Below are 27,193 nucleotides of genomic sequence, written 5' to 3' on the forward strand. Positions count from 1 at the left end.
ACCGAGTGGTGAATATGGAGCGGGATGGTGAGCGAAAACAAAAAATGAAAAGAAAGAAAAACACAACACAAAAGTAAACAAAAACAGCAATCCTTCGAGGTCCGGAGCTGACCATTTTGTGCCAAAGCGAGAGAAAAAGGGAAAAATCACACAAAACGTGCACACGATCACATACATTATCTACACCCAGTTCGCCCCAGTGCAGGAATAAAATATCAATTAATCTAAATGGTTGTGTTTCGACGATTTATATCCGGTCGAAGTACTTGCCCACTCTCCCCACGAAAGCCACCGCGCCCGTCCAGCTTGGGCAAAAGGATGCGTGCGGAAGTAGCTAAACATTATTGCCCGGTGGTGATTTTTGGCTTCGTTTTCGCTGTCGTGCGCCGATTTTTTGTTTTGCTTGCCTTGTTTTGCCGGGAACCTATCGAGAACCGCTCGAGATCGAAGCGACGATTGGGTTCGGCGGCGTGTGTGTGAGCTGTTGTAATATATTAGGTTGTTTGTTGCGCTGGACCATTGGTGAAGAACACGACATGGTTTGGCTCGCGAATGTACTAATGGCTGTGAAGCGTGTGTAGCTGCGTGCTTTTGCACAGGTTCAGCACAATTCCCAGCCTACTTTGTTGCGATGGATGCTTCGATTCATTGTGTGCGCTTTCCTCTGCTGCATGTGTAATAAATAACGTGTCAATTTGAAATTACCTACGCCAATGGAAAGCGTTGCAAACGGGCGTCCGTTATCCGTTTGGCCTGTGACCATTCCGGCCAAAGGTTGCATTTGTTGACCGCAAGCATATACCGTCTGCGATGGTGATGCGATAATTAGCGAGAAAACGTCGTTACGGCAGCCCGTATATTTCGTTCCGGTGAAAAAAAAAAACACTGCTGTTTGTGCTTTTGCTCGTGGTGGTTCGTCCTTGAGTTATGAGAGCTTGTACCCATCTGTGTAGCCCAGCGCGCGCCACAGCTGCCAATCGTTTATCGTTTTCCGTTTGCCGATGATGTGTCTCCGGCGCTGTAGCGATGCCCGCGCGTTGATCCTTTTTGCGTGGAGCACAATCGTGTGTTAATTGACCATAAATCGATGAACGAGCGCGGCATTAACCGCCCCGAGGGGGGAACGCGAACGCAAGGAGACGCACGCAAGAGAAAGCGAAGACGTTTATGTGATGTCATAATTATAAGTAGAACAGGGGGCCAGCTGAGCCGTGTCGTGTACCAGTTTTTGTTTCGCTCGTTTTAAGCAGCAAAGCCGTGTCACGATAAAAGTGCTTATTTCGTATCGTTGTGTGTTGTTTTGCTCGTTTTCGTGGTCGGATCGGTGCTGGTCCTTGTTCGGCTGGGAAGTCTAGCTTGCTAGCACACTATTTTACTATTATTAGCCATAAGTTCTTTTTTGCATTTACCATTGCAGATGAAACAAGTGCAATCAGCAAGGACATGCAGATACAAAACAATAAAAAATGCGACGCAGAACGAATGTACTTTAAATGGGGAAGCTTTTTTTTCTTCTCTCTCTATCTTTCAGTTCCCCATTTGCTGCTTCGATGAATACATTTGTTACTCGTATCCAGTTTGCTAGGACCTCATGTTCTATTCTTTTATTCCCAAGCTTCGGCGGATGTGCTTCTGGTAGCTTTTATTTTTAGAATGGGCTTGCCTTTTTTTTTTCGCTCGCTCACATTCCCATTTTTGCCCCCCGAAGCAGTTTAGAGTCAGTTGTTCGTAAGACCACTTTGTTGGAGTTGTCCGAAGAGTTGGGACGAAGAGTTTTCTATTCCCTTTTTCCTTTGCGTTGCTTTTGCGCCGGATCTCTCCACCAGTGCCGTCGTTTACAAATCCTTACGCTTCCTGTTTGACGCGGCAGAAGCAGCCCAACGGAAAGCGAGCTTAAAATTGTGCATAAAGAAAACACCAAATGCCACACCAGCAGAGCAGGATTCAAGATCTTAGGTGGAAAGAAGCGTACTTGCTCAGAATGGGGAAGGCAAGAAAAAAAACACATCTCCATAGACTGAAAAAAAAATATCATTCCAAACAGAACGCAGAACGAAGGAGAGTAAAAATCGAGGTGGAAATGGAAAAAAATAAATGCCGACATAGAGCGAAGTATTGGTGAAGAAAATAATGCGAACGAAAAAATGCTACTTTCGTTCGGAAACGCGGCTGGAAAAATTATTCAACTAGCCCTAGTTCCGTATATCCTTCCGCCCACTCGTTCACCCCGTACCCAGTCGGGGCCCCATCGTCCTTCTATCGGTGATCGCGTAAGCAGAAGAAAAAAAAATGCCAGGGAATGGTGGCTCAGGAGAGAAGCGAAAAGTTTTATAATTTATTTCGAAACTTTTCATGAGCTTTTTATTTTGGAGCATTTTGTTTTGGGCGTTGTTGTTGCTGGCGATGTGTTTTTTTTTGTTTGTGTGTGCGTGTTCTTTTCGTCCTTTTTCGCTCCTGCGTCCACTCGCGCGGGACCAACCCGCGAAAGTTCCTGGGTGTCCCTGGGAACGTGTGTCAGTATCATCAACGGACGGCGATGTCAGCACGCAGTGTAACTTGTGTATAGCCGCGACTGAAAGCGCCGGAATCAGGAAGCGGGCCAATAAAAAGAAATCGAAACAACGCGAAATAAAGTATTACTAACTGTAACAACCGTGTACGGGCGCGGCATTGGTGGGCTACATTTTCCGGCCGGCAACTTTGCGCCGGAGGATTTGTGCCGCGCTTCTTCGCCGTACCGTGCCCGGCACGCGTCGGTAGGTGGATTAGATTAATATACCGTTCAAGAGCGGTGTTGATGGACGCGCGTGGAAGTTTTAAATTTTATTTCGCATAAATTTTCGCGATCCTCCACAGTCCACCACCGATATGTGAAGCACGCGCAAAGCCTCATTTTTATGTAAGTGAGCGATAGAGAGAGAGAGAGAGAGCGAGCGTCAAGTGTTTATTGTTCTGGTCGAGGGATATCTGTCCAGTACACTCGAAAGTGGGATCTTCATCCGAGTGTATTGTGCTTGAATTATGGCAGGCAGGATTTAGCGAACCCCCAAAACGGTTGATAATGTAACGAGTCAATCATGCGCCTCATATCGGGAATTTTTCAAGGAAGCTGCATACTCCGTACCCCGTGTAGAAGGCACAAGACCACACAAAGGACGAAAAACAACTCTTCCGATCATCACCGAGATTGGGTGATAGGTTGGGTTGAGTGATAATAAAAATAAAATCTATCGAAAATTCACATTCTCGCCACCGCCTTTCGCGAGCTTTGGACGAAAGGCTAAGCCACGGTGCTTTCGAGCGCTTGTTGGAAGGATATTTGACTTGCTTTCAGAGCTGCCTACCTGAAGTTGGCCTGCGTGCGTGCGTGCGTGCCGTACGGAATAGAAACCGATTTTCATCTTATCGCAGCGGAATGGAAATAGAGTCCGCCTGATACCAGACCATGGGGTGGCAGTGTGGTGTGTGTGTACCGGTAGAGGCACTAAACCGATTGGCTCGCATGTGAAGCGAAATCTCTTTTCCGCGGAATCCTCGGCCGACTGCCAGTGAAGGATGTGTCCTCTAGCGAGTCCGCGTCGTCACCGGTCGTAGTGTGGCTGTCACCTTTTCTTGTTCCTTCTTTTTTTTCTTTTCTTTGCTCTCCTCTAGTCCCATTGCCAACGTTCGCCCCCGGGTACGTGGTTTGACTCCGTAAGCTCCGCGCTGGCTGTTGTGCGTTTTTCCGAGGTCAGGATCCTGACGCGAGCAACATTTTCGGCACATTTTCATTCTCGCATGTCATGCCTTTGCTGCCACGGGTGGCTTTCCTGACGACTTCGGGTGTCTAGGAGTGGATTTCTTTTTCTTCATAGCCTTTCTTTTTTTAATATTCATGGCTGAATTCACCTGAATTTGATGATGTATTGAAGCGAGCGGCGTGGATGAGCGAAGAAATTGGACGTGAACATTCGCTTCGTGGTTGTGGTGTTTTTTTTAGTTGGTCTGCTGCTCAAGCTCTCCTCTAAGAGACGGCGTCCATTTGTGCAAAGGGCGCCAAAAGTACACACTCAGCAGCGAGTTTTCGGTACGGTTTTAGATGGCTGTCTCCTTGCGGATTCCGGACGGTGGATGACAATATTTGCTTTTCATGACTGGGATTACAAAATCGGGAAGCTTCCTCTTGCGTCTTCGATAAGGAAGGCCACGACCCGGAGCCCGAAGAAGACGGTGCATGGAACCGGGGAAGTTGTGGCCACAAAGCAAGCAAATACGGTGCCAGGCAAGCCGCCAAGAAGTCCTTACAGCCGTTACGGGCGTGAGTGATGCTCTGTTTGGATATTTCTTTTTGTTGCGCGAGGAAAAGGTGCGGCAAATCGTCACCCGAAATTGTAAAACGTCGAACCTTTTGCTTGGTTTTGTTTCATCGCTGGGATGGGAGCGAACGTTTGTCAAATTTTGTCATGTTTTATTTAAAAGTAGCCCACCGCCTGCCGTGGTGCGCTTTATCTCAGTTGATTGAAAGTAGTTTTTTGTGCTCGCGAGCGCCACTTGCGTAAAGTACGCACGCAGGAACGGCGTGTCAGTGTTATATTCCGCACCAGCGTTAAAGCAGCGAAAGATGTTAGGAATCATTCCATCGTTGCCATTTTTCGTCAATGCCGTGTGACGCGCCACCGAAAGCGAAGGTGATAGACGGTTCAGACAAAGAGGAAAAACTCATTTTCATCCTTACCGTGCGCGAACGATCCGGGAGGAAGACCACGCCGAAGAGCAACTAGCGTCTATCGGATGGCGAAGAAGGAAGGAGAGAAAAAAAAAGGAAAAGAAAAAACAAATAGCGAAAAAAATCGCATCCAAGGACAAACCACCATTTGCGTGTGCTGGTCGTCTTCTTGGGAGCGAGAAGAAGTTCCAATGGGGAAGGGAATGAGAAAATAAATTGTAAATTGAAAATGTAACTCATGCGAAATATTATTTCTGAAATTCAATTTTTTTTGCGCGTCCTTCCCGCTGTACCAACTGCCGCTGGAGCGCATACACTCCGAGTCCGTTACGTGGCTTGTGTTGGTTGAATTTTGGGAACGTCGATAATCGCCCGCGCCGCTGCCGATAGGACAGGACATTCGCGCAGGACATTGGTTGCCCGTATTCGATCGTACTTTTGTGGCAACTATTGCAAGCACATCCGGTGTTTAGAGCCATTTTTAAACTCGACCCATATGCGCTCGTATGGTTCGCTCACCACGAATGCCCGGAAATGTAATCCATTATGTGTTATTACTATCCGTAGTGAGCAAATAAATCATCAAAATTCCTATCGCCGGTACATGTTGCCGCGTAATGAATATGTAACGATCATCGCGTGCTGCGGGAGTAGCAGGTTTCCACGGGATAACGCGAGGGATAGTTTCGAGCGGGAATGGCATAATAAGAACCATTTTCCATCGAGGTACGGGCGATACAAAATAAAAAAAAACAACCGCCCGAAGAAACAACACATCGAGGTGAAATTTTAATTAAAAAAAGGCCCCATACATCATCCCAAACCCCCGGCACTAGTCGGAAACTAATCATCCGAAGTCTTAGTGGGACGCATTTCAATTGAGCGGGCCTTAGCTAAGAGCGCGGAGGGTTCTCGAATCCCGGTCGCTATGGTCGACCCCGCGTTGAAGTGCGTACCACCGTGCTGATTTCGCCCCGGTGCTTGCGGAAATTGCGTTTTCCGGCGGACATCACCACCGTGCCGCCGCTGAAGTGAGGGAAAACCTGCGTGGCAAGGCAAACTCGTGCCCAATAATTCGCCAAAAGTAATTCGCATAAAATTATCCTTCTTCTTGCGCGTGCGGGAGACGCGCATCCGCATACGAGTGTTGCCACCGAACGAGTGCGATGATGCGTACGCGTATGCTGCTCCCGGAATTACAGCGACGACAGGTCTCGTAAATTCGGTTGGCTTCCATCCGCCCTGCTTTCGCGGTTGGTTGCTTCCTTGCAGCTTTGTGTCAATACCGCTGCTGCTGGTTCGCTGCTGGGTGTGAGGCTTAAGCAGCGTGGGTGTGCTTACTCATCTATGAATTAAAATTAAAATATTCAGCAGCATTTCACAAACGTTGCAGTTATGTTGGGCCCGGAAAGCGGGAGCTCCGTAAAGTGATCATCTTAATGTATGTTTGGGCAGAAGGAAGAAGGTACTCAACGCACGGTCGTCTTGCTGTTGCAAGGACGATGTAATTACACTTGAGCGTGCTTTCGATTGCCCAAAAATTAGTATCGTTTTCGCTTAGTAAATTAAAAACGAGCTAGAATAACCACTCACGCGTGCATGGATGTATGATGTTTTGAGAGGTCCTGTGGGAGGAGTGTCCTTATTCCACTATCGCTGCGATTCAAGCTGCTGCAGAGGACACACATGCTAATAACGCTTCTTCTATCCATTACGCCTTCTCTTTTCGCAGATGGAGAGAACTTCGCATGTGGGAACGTGAAACCAAAGCCAAGCTACAACCTACAGAAGCAAAACCCGAGCGCCAATCGCGCACGCTGCAACATCATCTATTCAAAGCAAAAACAAAAAAAAACAATGCAACGGTTTCCGATGCATCACGCTAATCTACTTTAACGAAGCTGCTTTCCTTTTGCTAAATAATTTTAAACGCTATTTATGTATTTATCGTTTGTCGCTAACTTATTTATTTATTTAAATTATTCATCGGTTTGTTGCGCAAAGAGCAAACTTAAAACGCAAACGGCACCCAGTCTAAAGACGGCTCTTCAAGCTGCAAAATCAATGCTAAGCAAGTACTAAACCTTCATCGTCGCCCTTTTGCTAAATCGAGTCAGCTTAAAAATTTCGCTAAGTAACTTATTCGTTCGAGTGTAAACATTTCGTGGCCGGCTAATCGCTGTTTGGCGTAGCGCAATAGGCGAACAAAACGTAACACGAATCCAACCGCAAGTGCAGGAGGAAACGCGACAGTACAAATTAACGTTACAAAATACACACCCAAGCACACACATCCCTGTTGGAGCGAGAGAGAGCAAGAGAAAGAAAGAGTCAGAAGAGAAATTTAAACCTACCAAAAAGATAAAACCAACAGAAAACGTAAATTTATATACGCATTACCCATTAAGACGCAATGCGACAATAAGTAAGCGCTATAGTGGGTCTAATTGCACTGGGTGGAGAGAAAAAAAAAACCACCAACCGTCACAAAAGAAAACCAACATCCAGGATCGTCCAGGAGGGTTCGTCTTTGGCTCTTCGGGAATCGTGTTATCAATCCAACTCATCCAACCAAACGCAAATACAAAACACAACCAATCAAAGTACAAAGTAAATTACAGTGGAGAAAAGCATTTACAGAGGAAATATTTAACGTATTTAATAACGAGTTCTAACGTAAAGAAGCAACAAAACAACCTTACAAAGTACCAAAAGCAATCAAAAAGCCCCAGAAGGGTGGGAAACCGGAGCGAAACGCAAGTGTTCAGGAATTATCGTCCAAGTCCAAAACAAACCAAAAAGAAGCAAAACAAAAAAATAAAACCGTGGTTAAGCAAAGCAGATAAACTTACAGTTAGAACGTTACAGCTACCGTGAAGTATTCCGCGCACGCTCAAAGTGTTTTCCCGCAAGTGTGCGTTTGTGTGTGCGCGTACCATTTTTTTTTGTCCCACAACCCCCGCGAGTGGAGGAGTGTATGTGTTTTCTGTCTAAACGTCGTGACCTGTGCTATTTACCGGAGGCAACTTATCAGTCGGTGTTAAAGCTAGCTATAGTAGTCGAGGCATTACCACGTGCAACAATTTAACAAAAACAAACAAACAAACAAACAAACAAAGCGAGTTAAGAAAACAATTCTAAATTGTGGAGAGTGAGAGAAAGCGTATTAGCGAGTATTTTTGATACGTGCAAAAGGCAGTTTTTCCTAGCGTGTAAAGTGTACGGGAGGAGTGAAATTTTACAAACCAAAAATTAACCATAGTCAGGCGCGCCAAAGCCTGTGTTTTTTGCGTGTGCGCGTGTGTGTGTGTGTGTGTGTGCGCAAACGGTTGTATTTTAGACGAGCTTCCGAGGTGGTGCCGAAAGAACAGATCTACCTCTCGTGCGGAGTTGTGTCTCGTAAGCGCGCTGCGAAAAGTGACAGCGTGGAATTGAGTGTAAAGGACATAGTAGACACGAAATACGGTGTTTTAGTTGTAGCAGTTCTAGTCGCGCGAGTGTTCAGTCAAGTGAGTCAAGAGTGTTAAGGACGAAGGACGATTAGGACATCGGTGGAATAGGAAACCCAAATCCTGCTGTAACGGAGTGAAAAGCGCCCAACCGAAGCAAAGATGCCGCACAGTAGCGCAGCAGCAGCAGTACGGTTCGGAGCATGACCTCGATGATGAGCGCAAGCACCGCGGACGAAACGACCCAGCAAAGCCTACCGTCGTTCACGTCGTTCTCCGCCGAGCTGGAGCCCTCGTGGGACTACTACGAGCAGCGTCCGGAGCGTTCGAACAGTGCCACGAACGGGTCCACCGATGTGATTGCGGCGTCACCGGCAACCGCAAACGGCAGCTACACGCGTCCTTGGGAGATGGACACCAAGGATAATCGGATGGCGCCCCCGCACGGGCCACCGGGAACACCGGGCCCACCGCCACCGCCCGGCCCGGGTGGGTTCGATCACGCTGGCTTCCCAAAGCTGCCCTCCTTTCAGAGCCAGTTTCACAGTTTCACCGACACCACGATGGTGGCGCCGGAACCGAGCCTCCCACAAGTGACGGCTGTACCGGTGCCGATCTCACCCAGCGCGGCTTCACCGTCCGGAGGTTCGCTAACTCAGCTAACGCAGCTGACATCGACGCCGTTGCCACCGTTGCCACAGGCCGGATTTCATTCGCTTTCGGCGGTTAACGCACGTCCGTATCCGATCGTACCGGCTGCGATACCGGTGCGCGATCTCGCCGGGATTAACCATCACCAGCATCAGTACATTGACGAGCGGCACATTCAGCTGTATCAACCGATGGCCACGTTCCAGGCGGGTCAGACAATTCCCACGCTGGCGGTGATCAAAAAGGACGTTGATTACGAGATGTCCTCGCTTAACAACAGCGCCACGTTGCACCACAGCAACTTCCAGAATCCGTTGCTCGATAATGGGCTGTTTGCGCAGAACGGTACCGTGCATCACATCCAGCACCAATCGTCGGCACAGTTGCAGCATCATCTGCAACAGCAGCACCAGCAGCATCAGCAACATCAGCAGCATCAGCAGCAACAGCAGGCTGCTCTTGTGCAGCATCAGCCACAGTTGCATCTGCATCATCAGCACAATCTGATCACGCCATCGGACCATCATCATCACCACAACAACAACAACAACAACAGCAATGGTAGCAGCAATGGTCCGAGTGGCAACGGTGCCAACGTGGCGGGAACGCCAAATGGGAAGATGAACGCGTCGTCTGGCAGGCTGGAACCGGGAGGTACGCCGGCTCAGATCACGCGCATCGACAATCGGAAGAAGGAGCGCCGGAAAATTCGTGCTTCGTCGCTTGAGTCGAGTGCCGAGTCGGAGGGCAGTGCGATGGAGATTGGTGAGAGTGGCAACCCGGGCCAGGTGGCGGCCATTTCGAGTACGGCCAACTTCAAGAGCCCGATGCACACGATGAGCATGGACACGGATGATGGTGGGATTGTTGGGGAGAAATCGGTAAGGCGTTTTGTGCGATGGATCACCGCAGGATCACCAGCTTTGAAGCGTCTCATCCTTTGGTATCCTTTAATTTGGTTCTCTGTTTTTTTTTTGGGAATGTTTTTAGACGAAAAAGAAACGCAAACGCTGCGGCGAGTGTGTCGGATGTTCGCGTAAGGATAACTGCGGTGATTGTGCACCGTGCCGTAACGATAAAAGCCACCAGATCTGCAAAACGCGACGCTGCGAGAAGCTGACGGAAAAGAAGGTAAGCTTTTGATGGTTATCCTGATGATTTTGTACGCTAATTTGTGTTTTTTTCGTGAGCTATGGGGACAAATTTGCCAGGGACACCAGGAAATGATCGTGTCAGGATGATCGTTTCTTTTTCTCAATCGCAGCTGGCTCATTGCTTGCATTCTGCGTTGCTTTTTGGAAAGCCAACAAACTGTGAGCTGTTTGGCGTTATTTATCCTTAACTGACTCCCGCGACATTCCGACCGAAAGGTTATGAACTCTGTTGGAAGGCCCTTCCACACAGCCGTCACCCATTCGGGCAGTCTTTCGTGAATGTTAATGTGCAAGAGCGGCGATAAGATCTGCTGCTGGAATTGGGCAACTTTCAGCGAAGTTGCGTCTTTATTCGAGCGATCGTTTTGCCTTGTTTTTTTTTTCGTCTGCCGCCAGTTGGAGCGCGCGCGCGCGCGTTCCGTTCGATTCGGAACCATCTGCTCGAGACGAGTGCATGAAACAAAAAAAAAATACCACGCAACTGGTCGCGCATGTGCGATGACTATCACCGCCGCGAACGATGTGCCCGACATGTCGCAGACTGCGCGACATTGCGCAAGCCGCAAAGGACCACCAGTTAACCGTGCAATTAACGTGTTTTTGTGGCACTTTTTGGCCTTCACAGATCGCGCCCCGGTTTCCTGGAAGTGGGGCGCAAAAATTGCTCACCCATCAGTAAATCCAGGATGCGTGCGTTTGCGCGAGCGTCAAAAATAAACAGGACAAGTTGGCACCGGTGGCGCACATGTTGGCTCCTGGTGTTTGGCGCTTCATTTCCGAGTTCGTTTGGCTTGCGCGATAAGACGGAGCCCCATAATGTTTGCCCGCACCGGAAAGGTGTTATGATCAAGTATATGCTATGCTTTGCATTTGCGCTAACGGTGGGTACGAGAGCGTACAAACGGATCGCAAACAAATGATTGATTAAACAGCACACGCACGCTATCAGTGCAGATGCCGGTGTCGCGGTGTTTGGATACGCAGTATTTTATTGATTTTTGATTCCTGTAACCCGTCCGATCGAGTGCGGGTGGCTTTTGCCGGCTACTTAACAGCAAGCCATTGCGCAGCTTGGCGTGTGTGAGTTTGCATGAGTTATTCGGTTCCGAGCGACATCCTCGCTGTGGCAGATGGTTGATGGATTACGGCACGTATTCGAAACATATTACTTCCAAGCGCGACGAATCCGTTACGCGCACGTTTAAACCGGCAACAGTGGCGGCGTAATGGGACCGCTCGAAATCACACCGGGAATGTTTTTTTCTTTTTCGAGCATTACAGCTCCATTTGCGCCACCGAACTCCGGAAGCTGGAGCAATAAAAGGCGACGCAAGCCAGCAGTCATCGCGCACAGCCTTTGTTCCGGTTTCGGTGTTTTGTTTTTATAGCCCAGCGTGTGCGGGGTCTTACCGCGGGGTATCCTTGAAAAAGAGCGCCGGAAGAAGGAACAAAAACTATGCGACGAGCACTAGATTTTCACGCTCCATATGGTGCATGGAACTGTTGCGTTCGATTCTCGTGGGATGGGCTCAAATGGGGAATTCTTTTTCTCTATTTTATCATCTCGTACGAGAGCTAGTTTTCACGTTCTTCGAACCCGCTGCTGCTCTCGCATGAGCGCTCAATTGTTGCCAGCTGCGCGTTCGATTGGCTGCGGTTTTCGTAGATTCCCGCCTCAAAACTCCAACTGTAGCTGATTAAAAACCGCACCATGCGTGGCCGGCCGCTCGCAGTCAGCTGTTAATTAGGCATCGGCATGACCCACATCTATTAAAAACATAAATATATCGCCCTCAGCGAGCAGGAGCAGCGGCGAATGTGTGCTCGGTTTGCGGCCGTGAAGTTGCTGCAACGAGAATCAGATAAAACTCTTCGCACGGTAGAGAAACACAGCAGCGACATCGACCAATCGGGTCGAAAACACGAGTTTGCTGTCGTCCAGCTGGAGCGCTGGTGATCCTTGTGGGCTTTCCAGTGGGGCGGTTTGGTCGCCACCAAAAAAAAAGCACGGAAAAAGCGAACACACTCAGGTGTGTGTGTGTGCGGTCGGCTCAACGAGTCAACGAGACTGTGTCAGCTGTGCGTTTTGACAGCTTCATTGCTTCCGCCCGGGTGAGGTTCCTTTCGCGCGCGTGGAAGTCTTGCAAGTGAGCCTCACAACGCACTGTTTTGCCGTATCGATTGCCTGCTTTATTGGCATGCTTTTATAAGCGGCAAATGTCATGTGGGAAAAGGGTTTTTATTCTGTGCCAGACTCGTTCTCGTTGTGTGAGAAGGCAACGGCGAGATAGATTCGCAAAACGGTGTAGGGTGACGCTTCCGAACCGTTTCGGGTTACGCAAGAAGACGGAAACCGGTAACGCAACGTTGAGAAAGCTCATGAATGCTCAACAAAAGCGACAGCAAGGAAGTATGACTCAGTGTGTTTCACGATTTCACAACTGATCAGCATTCGTAATTAAGCGCAGTTAAATTAAGCCTGCTAAATTAATTCCATTTACCCACCCTTTACGCCACAGGGAAATTCCCCGAAATTTCCCAAAAGAAAAAAAAACCCAGCCAAACCCTTTGCGAACGAGTCATGAGCCTTTCGGGGCATGAGACGCAAAACACGCGTCATCGGCCGTAACCTTATCCTTGTTTATGATGTCCGTTACAGTTTTTCTCGCCACGATCAGCCACCGTACATTGTAGTTACTGGCCAGTTAGCCATCGGATGAGGATTACTTCCATTTGGCGGCTCCTGTTCTGTCGTCGCATTGCGGTTCTTAGTTCTTGCCTTGCTTCCCAGTCTCACCTTAACGCGTGTGCCTGCGGCTCTTTTACCGGCTAAATTACTCTCCAACCGATCGACGGCCACCGATAACGCCAAACACACGTTGTTCGTGGTTCGTGGAGGTCCTGCAAGATAAAAAAGAGAGAGAGAGAAAAAAAATGCTCCACCACTACTCCAGGGAGAGGCAGAGAAAAATGATGCAAATTAATTTAGTGAAACCCGGGGCCGCGCGTTTTAACACTTCCCGTGACGAATGGCACCACCGTGCGTGTGTGTGTGTGTGTGTGCGGGCTCAGGCGTTCGGAAGTGGTTCAGCTCATTTCCGCGAAGGCAACATCGAAGGGGGGGGGGAGGGGACCACGGAGTGGTGGAATTGGATCATAAATTAACATAATAACAGCTCTCTCTCTCTCCCCGAGCAGAGAGGTGTACTGGGTTGCGCTGCTCGCATAGGTTTGGTTGCGTTTCGCCAGCGTCCTTTGCATAAGAACCCCCGGCACAAATTCCCAACGGTGGGCTTTCTCGCGCTCGTTCACGCTTGCTGGATGCTTGCTACTGGCCTTGTCTCGCACTCGGAATGTCCTCAAGTGAACACCGAAGGTACCATATGTCACGTCTATCACACGAACGGACGCACACCGAACGACGAGCGCAAGGAGCAGCAGAAGGATATCACTTACGCACCCCGGGTGTGCTGCTTCTTTTCCGATGCCATTTTCCGCAACGGTGCAGTTGAGTTTTTTGCCCACGTATGCGTGTGTGTTCATGATGGCTTTGTTGATTAGCCATGCAGCATCGAAGCACACCGGAGAAGAGAGCGAAAGAGAGAGCATAAACCGGACGGTTTCACGTGCTGACGATCGCTGGAAATGATGGTGATTGGCAATGATTACGATGCCTGGAGGTTATAAATAAAGGACAATTGCACCCGGCGAACCGTCGGTTGTCACTGGAGAACCGGGCTATGGGTGGTGGCTTGGCCAAAGCAGACCAAACTGGCGGGCGCAATTTACGAATCTAGCCTGATTAAAGTGTTTGTCGTTTTTCGTTTTAAATTCAATTGCCGGCACAACGGTGCGCGTTGTAATGCTTGTTCGAGCAAGCGCACAGGCCTGGTGATGGTTTTTTGCTCTACGAAAGCCTTGCGGTGTGCGGTGTTTCGTATGAAAAAAAAACCAGCTACATAATTGCGATCTGGCTTGCGTTCATACTTGCAGCGGTCTTGTGTGCCCTTTCGATTCGCATCGGAACTAAACTAACCGCCACGAAAGCGACCGATGAACGAACGCAACATCTGTCGAAGCGCGTGGGTCAAAGACTTTCCGTTTGGTTCTACGCGATCGCCCATAATTGTGTGTGGCGTTTTTTTTTTCTTTTTGCTTTTTATTGCACAAACCGCGCCAGGTGTGTGCGTTTGTGAAGCCCCCGCGATATAGGGCTTGCATTTGCATGTGCGCACGTCGGTATCGGATCGTCGGGAACGTTAATCGAATTGCGCGCACCCATCGATCGAGGTGTTTGGATGGTGCAACGTGCGAATAAAACTGCCCTTAAGTTCACACCTTCGCTTGAGCAATGCAATACCCCCAGAAAGGAAGGACACAATAAAAGTGCACTTCCATCCGGCAGGAGCAGCAATCGAAAACGCGTTCCTTTGGGCGACATTCAAGGTGGGCCCGCATATAGGGGAACTGCCTTTGCAGCTTGCATAAATTATTGCCTCTAATAAATTAGGCTCGAGTAAGACCATCGATCCCTTTGCTTCGTTCTCGAGAGAAGGGTTCTTGGGAGTGCTAATCAAATCTGTCAGTTATCCCCGGCGTTATCGAATTGCGAAGCAAGGGAACTCCTCCAGCCCGCAGTCGCATCCTTGCCGGAACGGAAGGATATCGTCGAACTACGGAAGCGGGTATTGAAAGTAAAGCTTCCTTTTTTCGGATGTGGTTCCTCTCGAAAAAGAAGGTAGCCTTTCGTTCCGGATGATGCATCGCTCGTCCGTGTGATCGACCCCGTCATGAATGGCTATCTCGGCTGCGATCCTGGCTGGGTTCAATTTATTACAAACACACACACACACGCACGCACGCAACGGCACAGTCCTTTCGATTTCGCTGTCACCCATGGAGGGTTTCCTCGTACCTGGCGAATATTTTTCCAGGCACAACATTTTCCTCCCCTTTTTGCCACCGCAGTTCACCGGACGGTTTTATTCGATTTTTCATACCTCATCCTTTCTCTCTCGCTCTCTCACTCTCTCGCTCACTCTCGTGCACGGTTGTTCCTTTTTCACTCGAGCGCTTAATTCGTGTGTGTGCATTATTTTCCTGTTCCATTTTCATCTGCCGTTCGTTCGTTAGTTCGTTCATCTTTCATTTGCTTCAAACCCCGCTCCATCCTCTCACCTTTCCCTCCTTTCCCTTTTGTGTGTCCTGTTGTGTTTCCCTTTCCTCTCGCCCTTTCTCCCCCCCCCCCACCTCCCTGCACTATCGTGCCCATTTCCCGCCAGCTCACGCTTGTCAGTTTTCGTTGCACATCTGTCGGTCCGGGTCCCCGGGTTCTCGGTGCTGCGGGTCGAGCGCAGCGAGGAGTACGCCGTCGATCGGCATTTAGGCTGTTTTCATTGTAACGTTGCTAGTTCTCGTTCTCTTTCTGTCTCTCTCTCTCGCTCCCTCCCAGCAGCCATTGTGTTGGGCTGCACATCGACCCGTGGGCCGTTATCCTTGCCAGTTGTTCACTGGAACGGGCAGCATACATGGATGGCAAAACCTATTCGTCGTTGCCCGTCCACACCGGAGCCTTTTATCGCTCGATTTCATTGCCTGCTGCTATTATTTTTATTACAATTTCCATTATTTCCACATATCATTCTACGTTATATATATATATTTTTTTTTTCTCTTTGCTGTTGTTTGGTTTATCCGATGGCTCTGCGTTTCGGTCGCTTGGCTTCCACCACATGTTGTTGCTCCAGGACCAAAAACGCGCCGTGAGCGTGTATGCGTGTGACGTGGTTGTGAAAGTTTTGAAACTCAACTCGAATGCGCCGCCAAGGATCGCTCGGAAACGCAGCGCGTTTCCTTTTTCTCTCTGCTGCTTCAGCTTCCTTCCAACTGTTGTCGGTTCGTCCTTTTATTCCTTCTGCTGCCCGACATGGATGCAGCGCGCCGCTACAAATAGAACGCGTCCATCGGAAGAGAAGAGAAGCTCGATGCACTCAATGCAGGCGGGTATCCTGCAAACCGTCTGTAAGGCTCAATCTTCGATCGAGCTGAATGATGATGACGAGCGCGTTTAAACTGCCAGGATGAGCCTTGAGCTCGTTTTTGTTTAAATATCCACCGGCGGTGGGTTTTGTGAAGTTTTCGGGGCCATCTTGTTTTTTTTTTGTGTGTGCTTTCTTACGCATCCCTGAGAACCGGGCCTCGATCGCCGGCAGCTTCCGTGCGTTTGGGTTTTATTACCAAGCCCGCGGGATCGCGCCACACGATCGGCATCCTGTGATGAGAACGATGAGACGAGTTTAATGACACCGGGTGCTTGATGCATGGGAAAGTAAACAGACGAGTGCCAGCATGGGAGAGATGGACGATTTTTTCTTCTCGATTCGGTTTGGGGTTCTCATCGCGGAGGCTAGTTTAGGATTTTCCGGATTTAAATCGTACCCATGGGATGCCATCGCCGGATGGCTGGGCAGAGGATGTACGCGAGCGTGCGCGATCGGAACGAAACGTCCCCGTGATAAGTGAAGTGAAACGAAATGATAATGAAGTAGCGATGGAGGAAAAACAGGAAACGAGAAAAAAACATGGGAAAACGGGAAGGAAAAATGAGAACACCGATCGATCAAGGAGAATGCCGCGTATGCGACGCGAGAACACAACTAACAAAGCGTTACTAAACCCCAAAAATCACTCACAAATATTAACCGAAACGAACTAAAAACACGTGTGCCACGACTAATCGACTACCAAAACTGACCACTAACATTCGAAAAAAAAAGTTACTAAACTCTAGCTCGTAAGGGAAGAACCGATTGACAAACTCTCATCCACTAACAACCGCATTAACATAACTGAAACCACTGATTTACTCACCAAACTAATGCGTGTGCCGTGTGTTTGTGTTTGTGTGTGTGTGTGTGACTAACGGATTTAACTCTCTAACTCTGGCTAATCTAATTAATTGCAACTGTGCCGATGCGTTGAAGCACGAAAAAGTGAATAAAACATAATTTTTACTCTTAAATTCAGTTGATTTCTGTTGTCGGCCAAAAAAAAAAAAACCGTGCCTACTAGATCGATGAAAAATCGTCCCCTTTCCCACTGCATTCCCAAGGGTTAGCTCATTCAAGGGTTAACGTTCTGGCAGGATTTAGGTAATCCCGCGACAAAACACTCCATAAGCTTCCGCGAGCGCTTCTCGAGTCGTCGCCACCTCACGTAGCGAGCGTTCCGATTGTCGTTGGAAAATGGCAAATTTTGCTGCCATTAATAAATGTATGCATTTTCATCCACCACCCCCCATCCTGCTGTCTGCCCTCACGCTCGATTGTGCGTTTCACCGCCCGCGCTCCTAATCGCTGCCCTTTCCGGGATCGCCATTGCAAATGCATTAGCTTAGGGGCCCCCGTGCTCATATAATTACCCCATTTCAAATTACCCGCCAATGCCTGCTGCCGATGATGACGATGATGATGATGATGATGTAGCGTGAATGTTTTGGCGCTTCTAGCCACGCATCGAAAGTACACCCAGATACAGCTGCTAGATGTTTGGGGGTGGAGGGGATGCAATTCTTTTTGCTATTTATTCGATTCTCGCGTAAAATGCATTCAACGAAGGGGGGTAGGGATCAGCTCAAGCGTCCGCTTTGCACGGTATTAATTGAGCGAAGCCTCCGAGTAGGAGGGGGGTGGGGGTTTGCACGGGGGGAAGGAAGAGAAAATGAATCGATAAATTTCGTGACCGACCCCCCCCCCCCCCACACGCTCCTTCCGCGGTGTCATTTTCCTACCCCTGTTGCGCATAATCGCGTCGGTTCAATGGCGTCGGTGCTTTATGTATGTGTGTGTGTGTGTGTGTGTGTGTGTGTGTGTTTCGAAGGGGGGTTTGCACCATCAATGCAAGGACCTGCATGGCCGATGTTTGATGATCGCGAAATCATTTTCCGGAGGACACTCGAAAATCGAGAGCCCCGGCGGCCCGTGGTGGTGGTGGTTTCGAATCCTCCGAGCACCTGGTGCTGCATCCTGGTTCGGCGGTTGCGTGGGTGGTAGTGATGGTGGCGGCGCGGATTGGATGCCGTTTTTTTTTCGCATTTAATTCGGGGTTTGTTTTCCAGCTGCGCGAACCAGCCTGCGGTCCGCCGGGTTCGAGTGCAAAATTTTGCATTTCATTTCCGGTTCACCATGCAGCCCCGCATTCTGCACCCCGTATTCCTTTGCCGACGCAACAACACCCACTTTTCCAGGGGGGGGGGGGCGTATCCTGTGGTCGATGAGGGCGGTGAACATCGAGCGCGTTTTGGGATCGAACCGTGCCTAGTTGCGATTGCGTTTCATCGAGGCATGGGTGTTTCGTGCCGCTTTGCTGAAATATTTAATTCTATCGAGTTTCATTATTTCATAATAAAATATAAATTTTCAGACAGGCTGCTGCTGCACCGAAGCTACGCACAATACACGCGCAAATCACACACACGCAAATACACGCGCGTGAACACGTGAACAGAAAACTGTTTCAAACTACTCGCGTTGACAGATTTTCTGTGTATCGTTTGTTTTTCGATCGTTTTCGGTGCGAATCGTTCTCGCACGGTTGTATTTATTTGTGCTCAAAACAAGCAACGAAAAAAAAAAGGATAAAAATAAAGCACTTCAACACGCACGGTTGGCAAACGTGGAATGCATTTATTGCAGTCCATCCTCGGTCCTGTGAAGCTCGTACACGAGTGTGTATCCCTTTTTGGGAGAGGTGTATCTCGTTTGGCTTGAAAAAAAAAAGAACCGTTTTAAAAATGCAATTCAGATTGCGGAAAATTCGACCAAACTCGCCCATTCGCAACGCTGCACACGCAATCGAATTGTTGAAATCGCGGAATAACACTCGATCGGGGTGCGTTCCTGGCTATGTATCGGAAAATTATTCGAATTTTGCGAGATTCTCGATGCTACGGTAACTTTGTGCTTTGGAACCGTCTAAAAACGATTTACAAACGGATGTTTTTGGAGCTGCTGTTAACCTGTTAGCATGCAGTAGTTCAGTATAATGTAATACATAATCCGGAGAATGTTTTCACAGATATTCCCTGCAGCAGGGCGCATTTTTCCTCGGAAGTCGCTACCATCGCATGACATGCCGGCTAAAAATAAGCAAAAATTATGTGCTTGACAGTCCACTCCACGAAAGAACGCTTTGTTGAACGTTCGTTGGAGAAGAGAGTTGCGTATATTTCATGTTAAGCACGCAGGCACGCATCACCATCCTTGAAAGGACGCACACTTCAGATACACTCAGAGCCCTTTTCGCAGCGGGTTGAATAGAAAAGTGCAGCACGCAAGAACGAAACCAACGGCTCGAAAGGATTCGCCCCAGCAATGGGCTTCGAAGACGTCGATTTTGCTCCTGCTCGTCGGTGCATGATGATGCCTAACGCATCCCAAATAGGGCGAACGATTTCTTCTTTATCCCAACGATTCTCGTGGTGGGTTCGATGCCCAAATTGCACTGGCGAGTGCATTCGAACACGCACCGCTGCGAAAGTGTGTCGAGTGTGCGTTTCTTTTCATCTTTGGCGGGCACAGTTTTTTCTTTCTTGTTTATTTCGGCGTGCGTGTTTACCCACCCGATAAACTGTCGTTTGCTGGCGAGGAAATCGCGTGAAATGTCATCACACCCATGAGGGGTGGTTTGTGTCGAACGCCGTCGAATGGGTGTTTAGTCCTCTCCCCGGTAGAGGGGAATAGCTTCCACGTGGAAGCTAAAATTCACCCTGACGCCGGGGGAATTTGTCGAGTACGACGCACCCGTGTTTACCTTGTTGTAACGCATGCAACAATGTGAAACAGGAGGCCGAAAACAATGCTGCACTTGGTCGGGGCTGTATGCAATTCATAGCCAACGAGGCACTTGTCAAAAAACACAAAAAGAAAAGGAGAGAAAAGACAAGGACGAAGGCAAATGCATACAAAAAAATTGACGCTTGTTTTCCCCTTTTCGACGCACGTCCGCGATTGAATAGACTCGGTACGTTTGGTTGGCTGATTTCCCGTCCACTGGGGGATTAAAAATTAGGTCAACAGCGACCACCGAATTCGGTTGCATCCCCTTTCAAAACAACATTTCCAGTTGGTTGGGGTGCATCAGTCGCGTTAACCGAAGAACCGGGGGACAACATTCCGATGGGGGGTTTTCCTCCACGTCCTAGCCAATGCCGTGTTACACACTTAAGCGCGCGTATCTGGTTTAATTAATCGTGCCGACGTGGATAAGAAAATGCACCCTCCCTGAGCGCTTACCTTAGGATGTCTTTCGCATCCTTATCGCGTGTGGCGATGGGTGGTGATTGTAGCTCAAAGCTCATCCTGGGGGAGAGATCTTTATCCTTTTGTCTTCATTTTTTCATTTGCGATAGGCTAGCCAAAGACAAGATGACAAGGGTGGAGAAGAAAAGGCACACTCTCGTTTCTTTCAGATGAACGAAGGATAAGCAGTTGTCGGGGCGGTTGCTTGGTGCCATCTTATCGGGGCAAATATTTGCGCGCCCTCGCATGAATGGGGCACGCACGGCATCCTGTGTGCCAGGCGTGGCTTGTTAAGGGGTTTTTGAGCTCGAACGATAGCAGGCGCGTTTGCGTAGGAATAATGGTTGAATGCATCCCGAGCCGAGTGCATCCTTTCGTCCCCTATCTGAAATTAAGGTTAAGATTATCCTGATGCATTTGTTGCATATCGGTGGGATGTATCGCGCTGTACAGAGATGCATTTTCGTTTAGCCTAGTATAGCCTAGTATGCGTACGGGATAGGGACATTTCTCTTTACCGATGATGGGAAAATGAACATGTGGCATCCTTTGTGTGTGTGTATGCGTTTGTGTGATAGTGCCTAATCGAATATCAGTTAAATTTGCTCGTTTCTCTTTGAGAAAGAGAGAGAAAGATTGAGTGGCCAAACGTGGGACGCTGTTTACTGTTTATTCCTTTATTTTCGCCAATTTTTCACTTTCCCTCGGGATCAATTATCGTCACATGTCCCGTGACGTGGGTTGGGTGCCGCTTTTGTTGTGTAAATGCATCCAATTTGGACCCGAGAAACGCACGAGCGCGGTGCATATGGCGATCGCGCATTGTGCTACGGCGTTTGATTATGCTTTTATCTGCAAATGACATTCTGCTGTCGCGTTTCGGTTGAGTTGACGAGAATTTAATGCAACCGTGGAGAGGGGATGCGTGAAAAAGGCAGCTCGAAGGAAGCTGCAACCGAGTGACGGAGAGAGAGAGAGAGCGCAACTGCAGCTGTGGGATTTGTCGAGGGACATTTGGTGAGAGAATTGGGCTTTTGCTTGGTCCCGACCGCCAGGGTGGCAATCCATTAATCACGTGCTTTTGGTGAATTAAATGACAATTGCATATTTTAAGCCCTTGCTGGGCATTCATTCAGCCTCAGGTGCAGGCCACGCGTTTATCCTACGGACAGTCAAAGGCCCACGGGTCATGTGCCAAATTAAGGACGATAAAACAAAGCGCACAGGTCACAAGGACCAAACAAAAGAAGGTTGGGTGGTTTTTTTTGCGCCCCTGAAAAGGCTCACCGATGAATCGGAATAGCTTCCTACCATCGTTGGCCACACGCAGAGCACCTTCACCCTGAATAGGTGCGGTTTCTCTCCACTCGGCAAGGGAAAAAACTTTTTCGCGGGATTCCAAAGCGATTCCAATTTCGCCAGGCCCGAGAAATAAACAATCTCACACTTACCCACCGATTGTGTCATATTTTTCTTCGGTTTATCTTTTATGCTGTATGCGCCGCGTGTACTGCATGCTGGCTGGCGCACCGCGGATCCGGTCGACGCGAGGTCCTGCAGACGCTGGCGTCGTCGTCGCCGGCACACACTAGGCTCGGCAAAAAAACGCTAGAGGCTCGCCTGCCTGCCTAGGTGTGGGTGGTGGGTGGCCACAACAAATGAGAAGCAACTTTTCTCGTTTCACGCTCACGTGAGCAAAGTCATTATGGGGTCGAAATTTATGACACCTTTCGCTTGTGCGCTTCGCCCGCCGGGCCAGGGCCTAGGATAGACGGGGCCTGCAAGGTCGGTCCGCGCGCGTGTTCGGGTGCGTACATTACGCCGGGGTTGCGTACATCGCTGAAGAAGGAGCTGAAAATTTTGGCTAATAATAGTACGGGATGATACTGGGGAGGCACCCAAAAAAAAGGAAGCAGCAAAACAAAAAAAAATCGGGCTCCAATAAGACACAGTGTGGCGATGGGAGACCAAGGAAGAAAAAAAAATACATCCAAGCTTCTTTGCAACAGCTCCTTCACGAGAGCAGAAGGAGGAAATGTGCAAAACAAAACAAAACAAAACAACAACCGAGATGAAAACGAAGAAAACAACCTATAACTAACGCAATACCATCGCACAATCGCGTTCGCCGGCTGGCTAGAGTGGTAAGGGTAAAAAGCAGCCTTCTTTAACAAATGGAATTTAAAGGAAGCGAAAGCACGCAAAAAAAAAGTAAATTGAAAAAATCCTGCTCCGAACCGATACAAAAGAAAAAGGCTCCCGTCGTCGTCGTGGTAGTGGCAAACGAGGACGACGCGTGCGGAGGAGAAAAATACGGCCCAAACGGCTGTAATTTAATCTAACCTTTAGAATATTTAATTACGAATTTATTCGCGTTTTATAATTAGATTTCTTCCCTGTCACCTATGAGAGGTGGCCCCCAGTGGCAAGGGAATGGAAATCGTGGCGAACGAATCACGGTCTTGCACCGCGGCAAGAGAAACCGGCGGCCGGCCGGAAGTTATAATACGGTTTTTTTTTGGCGTTTGGGAAATTGAAATTTTCCACCATTCAATAAAGTGTGCAATTGAATGAATCGTGCGCGCGGAACCCCGTATGGTCGCGCTTACACGTGAATGTAACGCGTGTCTAATGTCTTTTGTTTTCTTCTGAAACAACAACACCGACCGAGGGACGAAAGATAATTTGTAATTCTAAATGCCGGCTCGCCACGTGCGTCTTCGAAAGCTTTCGTGGGCAGAACGGCTGGCATATGTTATGCGTGATCCGTGGCTCCGTGCACTCGATTTAGCTCGGCTTTGAGATGTATTCTTTTGTTTCTGTCGGTTGCAAATGGATTTTAAAATCTTCTATCCGGAAAAACGAACTGAGGAGAAGATTTCCCAGTCAGCCATTTCGTGACAGTTAGATGTTTTATGCTCACTCTCCCCGTTTAGAGCTATTGATGGTACACCTTTTTGGCGTCTTTCTTCGATTTGCTTCATGAGACGCATTTCCGCTTGTGTTGCAATATTTTTGTTTCTGCTACTTCGCGGCAAAAAGCAAGAATACTCTTGCTTCTGCTGGAACGCAGTGTGAAAGAAGTTTTTGTCTATTTCTTGCGTATTCTCTTTGGCTGGTGATAACTTCCTCGCAGAATGGCAAGAAATTGTAGGCAGAAGCAAGACGCAAAAAAAAAACCCCTCCGATGACAGGCCACAGGACGTTCTTTATAGGACTGTTGTACTTTTTTTCTTCTTCTTCTTCTTCTTCGCCCGTTCCGTACCAGTCGTACGTGAGCCATTTTGGCAAAGTTTTTTTCCACCTTCCGTTTTCCACCCGCTGTTGAGTTGCCATGCATTCGGATGGGTCTGTCTGCTGTGTTCTTGCGATTTCTTGCCACAAACTGTAATCCCGTTTCCGGGATTCTCGAAGACGAGGATGCTCGAAGGATAACGCGAGGTGAAACGAGCGTGACTCGATTATATACACATTTTTTTTTTGTTGCGTTCGCTGCTTGCTCGTGTAACTGTAAAAGAAAAGCATTTCGGTAACTTCTACGTTGTGCTGAATTGTCACCCAACTGCCTCCGATTTTCTTCGATTATTGGATCCAGTGGCGGGACCGAGTACGGTGTGTCTGCTTTGTTTCTCTCCGTTTCGTTCTTTCTCGCTCTCTCTCTTTGCAAGACGAGTCTCACCCGGAACTACAATCCGACTGAGGTGGCAAAACAAAAAAACGGGCGACAAAGAACTCATATTCCAGAGTGACGTTTTTGGGAATGAGGGTGACAGCGGAAGCAAGAAGCCGCCAAAAAAAGCAAAAGCAAAAAAACTTTTAAGCCTGTCGAATTTATGACGTTTGACTTTGGGCACCATTCGGTGCGGCGCGCGCGTCCTTACGAATCCCGGCACTGGATGGATGCTCTTTGTTTCGGTACATCCGGTTTGTTTTTTTTGCTTGTTTCGAGAAAGGTATGTATCGCAGAATAAATGATAGAAAGAGAGAGAGAGAGAGAGAGAGTGAAAAAAAAACGCCCCGAATGTCAACTGTAGGACATCTGGTCCGTGATCTAGTTGAGGTGAAAGAAAATTAGAGATACAGTCAAAAGAGTGGATATTTATTTGCGGGAAGCGTTTGAAGGAAGTTAGGAAAGGATTTTTTGTTCTTCAGATAATGGTAGTTAAATGACAGAAAGGTTTCAGTCTGCCAAATGCAGAATTCTTGTTCCATCGTGATTTGGTTTTGTGGAAGCTTAGCTTCAGTTGAACATACTGTAAATGCTTCGTGAAGAGACTATTAAAATTTGTTGGTTTTCCAAGAAATTTCCACCCAGGTTTGCCACGTTGTTTTGGCACGGCTTCCACAACCACAGGAATGTAGATAAAATCCGTCCGCCAGCAAACATAACTAACCTACACCAACTGGAAGCGTACCAATCGCACAATCGCTGGTTTAAACCTAATTTGGCCTTAATTTTCCCTTTTAAAATGCTGAAAATCCCCCTCAACGTTTGCGGGATGGCGTGCACAGCACTGTCTCTCCTTGTTACGCGGCCAAGCTGTGGTGTGTTTAAAATTTTAATCGCGTGCCGAAAAACTTTCTTCACCCCTTTTTTAGGGCACCAGCGCCTGGCTCGTGCTTAATAGACGCTCGTTTTCACCCAATTCCTGGCTCCCAGTGGGTTGGAAAAGTGAAACCGACGGCTCGATGTTGGGTTTTCGGTTGCAACGTGTGGAGTAGAGTTTTACTTTCACCTGCGAGCAGCAACGTGTGACCCGTTGATCCCTTTTAAACTGTTGCGCGTTGCCTTTGCGAGTCGATGTTTTGCGTGCTGTTTCAAAGATACGAATGGTAGTCATGGTCTACTGCGATTTTGGTAGGGTTGTGTCGGTCTTTGGGTCAAACCACGCAACACTTTCCAAACCCAATTTCGATTTGCGTGCGGCCGATGGAGGCGCCTGGTGTTTGGTTAAAAATGAATGAAACCCATACTGGAAACAAATCACTCCGCTTCACGCGCTTTTTAGTGTCTTGAAAACTCATTGATGTCTTTCGAGCGCCTCTAATCTCACCACTACTGGGTCGGGTTAGGGAGAGCCTTCAACGCGTTGCTCGTTGGCGTGCATCAACGTCCAGGACGCACTTCGTTCACAGCAGCACAAAATCGCTGCCTTCGTTAGCGATAACGCTTTCATCCTGACCCCTCCGGGCAAGCGAAATGCCCCGTTGCCGTGGCTGGGCGCACTAGAACCTCCCACTTTTTCCGGTTTACTCGCTCAATGACCCCCTGCGTGTATGTGTATGCGTGTGTGTGTGTGTGTGCGTTTGTTTGTGCAACGATGTGCATTCAAGGCTGGTAAGGCTCCACCCCATAATCGCGTGCAGATGCACCGATGGCCCCAGGGGGGGGCGCAAACACCGTCACAAAAAGGAAATGCGTTGCGTAAGGAAATAAAAACACGCTCACACACACACATACACACACGCGCGCGCTGCTCCTTTTGGGCTTTGTTTTCACGCGTAAAAGCGCCCACGCACGCGAGAAAAGTGCGTTTTTCCTTCCCCCCGAGCGTGGAGTTAATGAGACACGCTTAACCAAGCGGAAGGTAATGCTTTTGTTTCACAAAACGCGCGCTCGCTCGCTCTCTCTCTCTCGCTTCTTCCCGGTGAAGGGCGATGATGGAACGATGTCGAGGACGAAGCCGAAGGCATCATCCAAGGACGATTCATCCCCACCGGAAAAGCACCCGCGTGCAACGCCAAGGCTCTCTCCAACCAAAGGCAAGCAGCATCACATCCCCAGCGAGGGTGAGCGTACGACGCCGTACGCCGAGACCGTACGGTGATGAAGGCAGCAGGCAAACGACGGCCCAAAGGATCCACTCGACCTACCCCAACGAGCGGGCCGTTGCGTTGGGTTCAGGAGAACGCGTTGCTGCGACCCGGCATATCGCGTTTTTTTCACCGTATCGGATCCATCAGCATCAGCATCCCCCCGGGGGTCGAAACGGCCCTGTTTTGTTGGTTTGGCGTTATATATACTTGTTGTTTTTTTTCTCTTTCTCTCTCTCTCTCGTCCTTTGTGACCCCCCCGGGTTTCGTTTTGCCGGTGGTGGGCGAAGTCGAGCAATCGTAGAAATTAAAACATTCTCCACCGAGTGTTCACTCTACCGACTCTTTTTTCTTCTCGTAGCGCTTTTTCTTCCCCGCTTGCGGGTGTGTTTGATATCCCTCTGGTGATTAAAAGCCTCTGGTGAGTGAGAGAGCGAGAGAGTAAGAGAAAGGAAACGTTGCTCGAATAAGATTATGCGTATACGACGTTTCGTATCGGTAATTGAACGAATTTTACGCAGCTAGAAGGAACAAACGGTACAGTTTATCGTTCGAGAAGCTTCACTATTAAAAGTGCAAACTAAACTAGGGCAAGACTCGCCTTCTCGGTGCTTTGAAGGGAGTAGAAATGGGTTGCCGCTGGCCAATTAGGCTGCACCGAATGGTACCAATTTAGCTGCAGGTTCGCTAGTTCAAAGGACCTGCAGCTCCTCTGCTTTAATTAATCATATTTTATGTGCAAAAAAAAACCATCAACCATCGCTGCGTGCTACTACTAGTGGTGGAGATTTAGCCGCATTCACCCTTCAACCAGAAAAACGATGCAGCTTCTCGCTCTTTCGTGGGGGTGCGCTTTTCCTTCTTCCTTTTGCTTCTTTTACTTCCGCTGCTCCACGGCATAAGTAGGTTTTCTGCTTCACTACGTGCCCCCAGTGGGTCGGTGGGATGATGCGTCCGCCGCAATGACGAGTTAGCGCGTAATGCGGTTAGTGCACACGGAAAACGCCCGCCCCCTCTTATTAGAGCGAATCTTTCCTCCGACCAGCGAATGAGCATCGATTTACCGGTGGGTGGGTGCATTAGGCTCCCGCTGCATCAAGGATGCGAATCCTGGATGCGTCC

General features: G+C 48.8%; 1 protein-coding gene across 1 annotated transcript in view; it reads left to right on the forward strand.

The window, feature by feature from the left end:
• The first annotated feature begins 8,357 nt into the window (after positions 1-8,357).
• The window catches only part of LOC128725369 (methylcytosine dioxygenase TET), a 142,230-nt gene continuing 123,394 nt past the window's right edge, over positions 8,358-27,193 (forward strand). The window contains exons 1-2 of the mRNA XM_053819110.1: positions 8,358-9,686; positions 9,796-9,936. Of these exons, the coding sequence (XP_053675085.1) occupies positions 8,358-9,686; positions 9,796-9,936 (1,470 nt within the window). The remainder of the gene's footprint in view (positions 9,687-9,795; positions 9,937-27,193) is intronic.

Source organism: Anopheles nili, chromosome 3 (genome assembly GCF_943737925.1).
Source record: "Anopheles nili chromosome 3, idAnoNiliSN_F5_01, whole genome shotgun sequence".
NCBI lineage: Eukaryota > Metazoa > Arthropoda > Insecta > Diptera > Culicidae > Anopheles > Anopheles nili.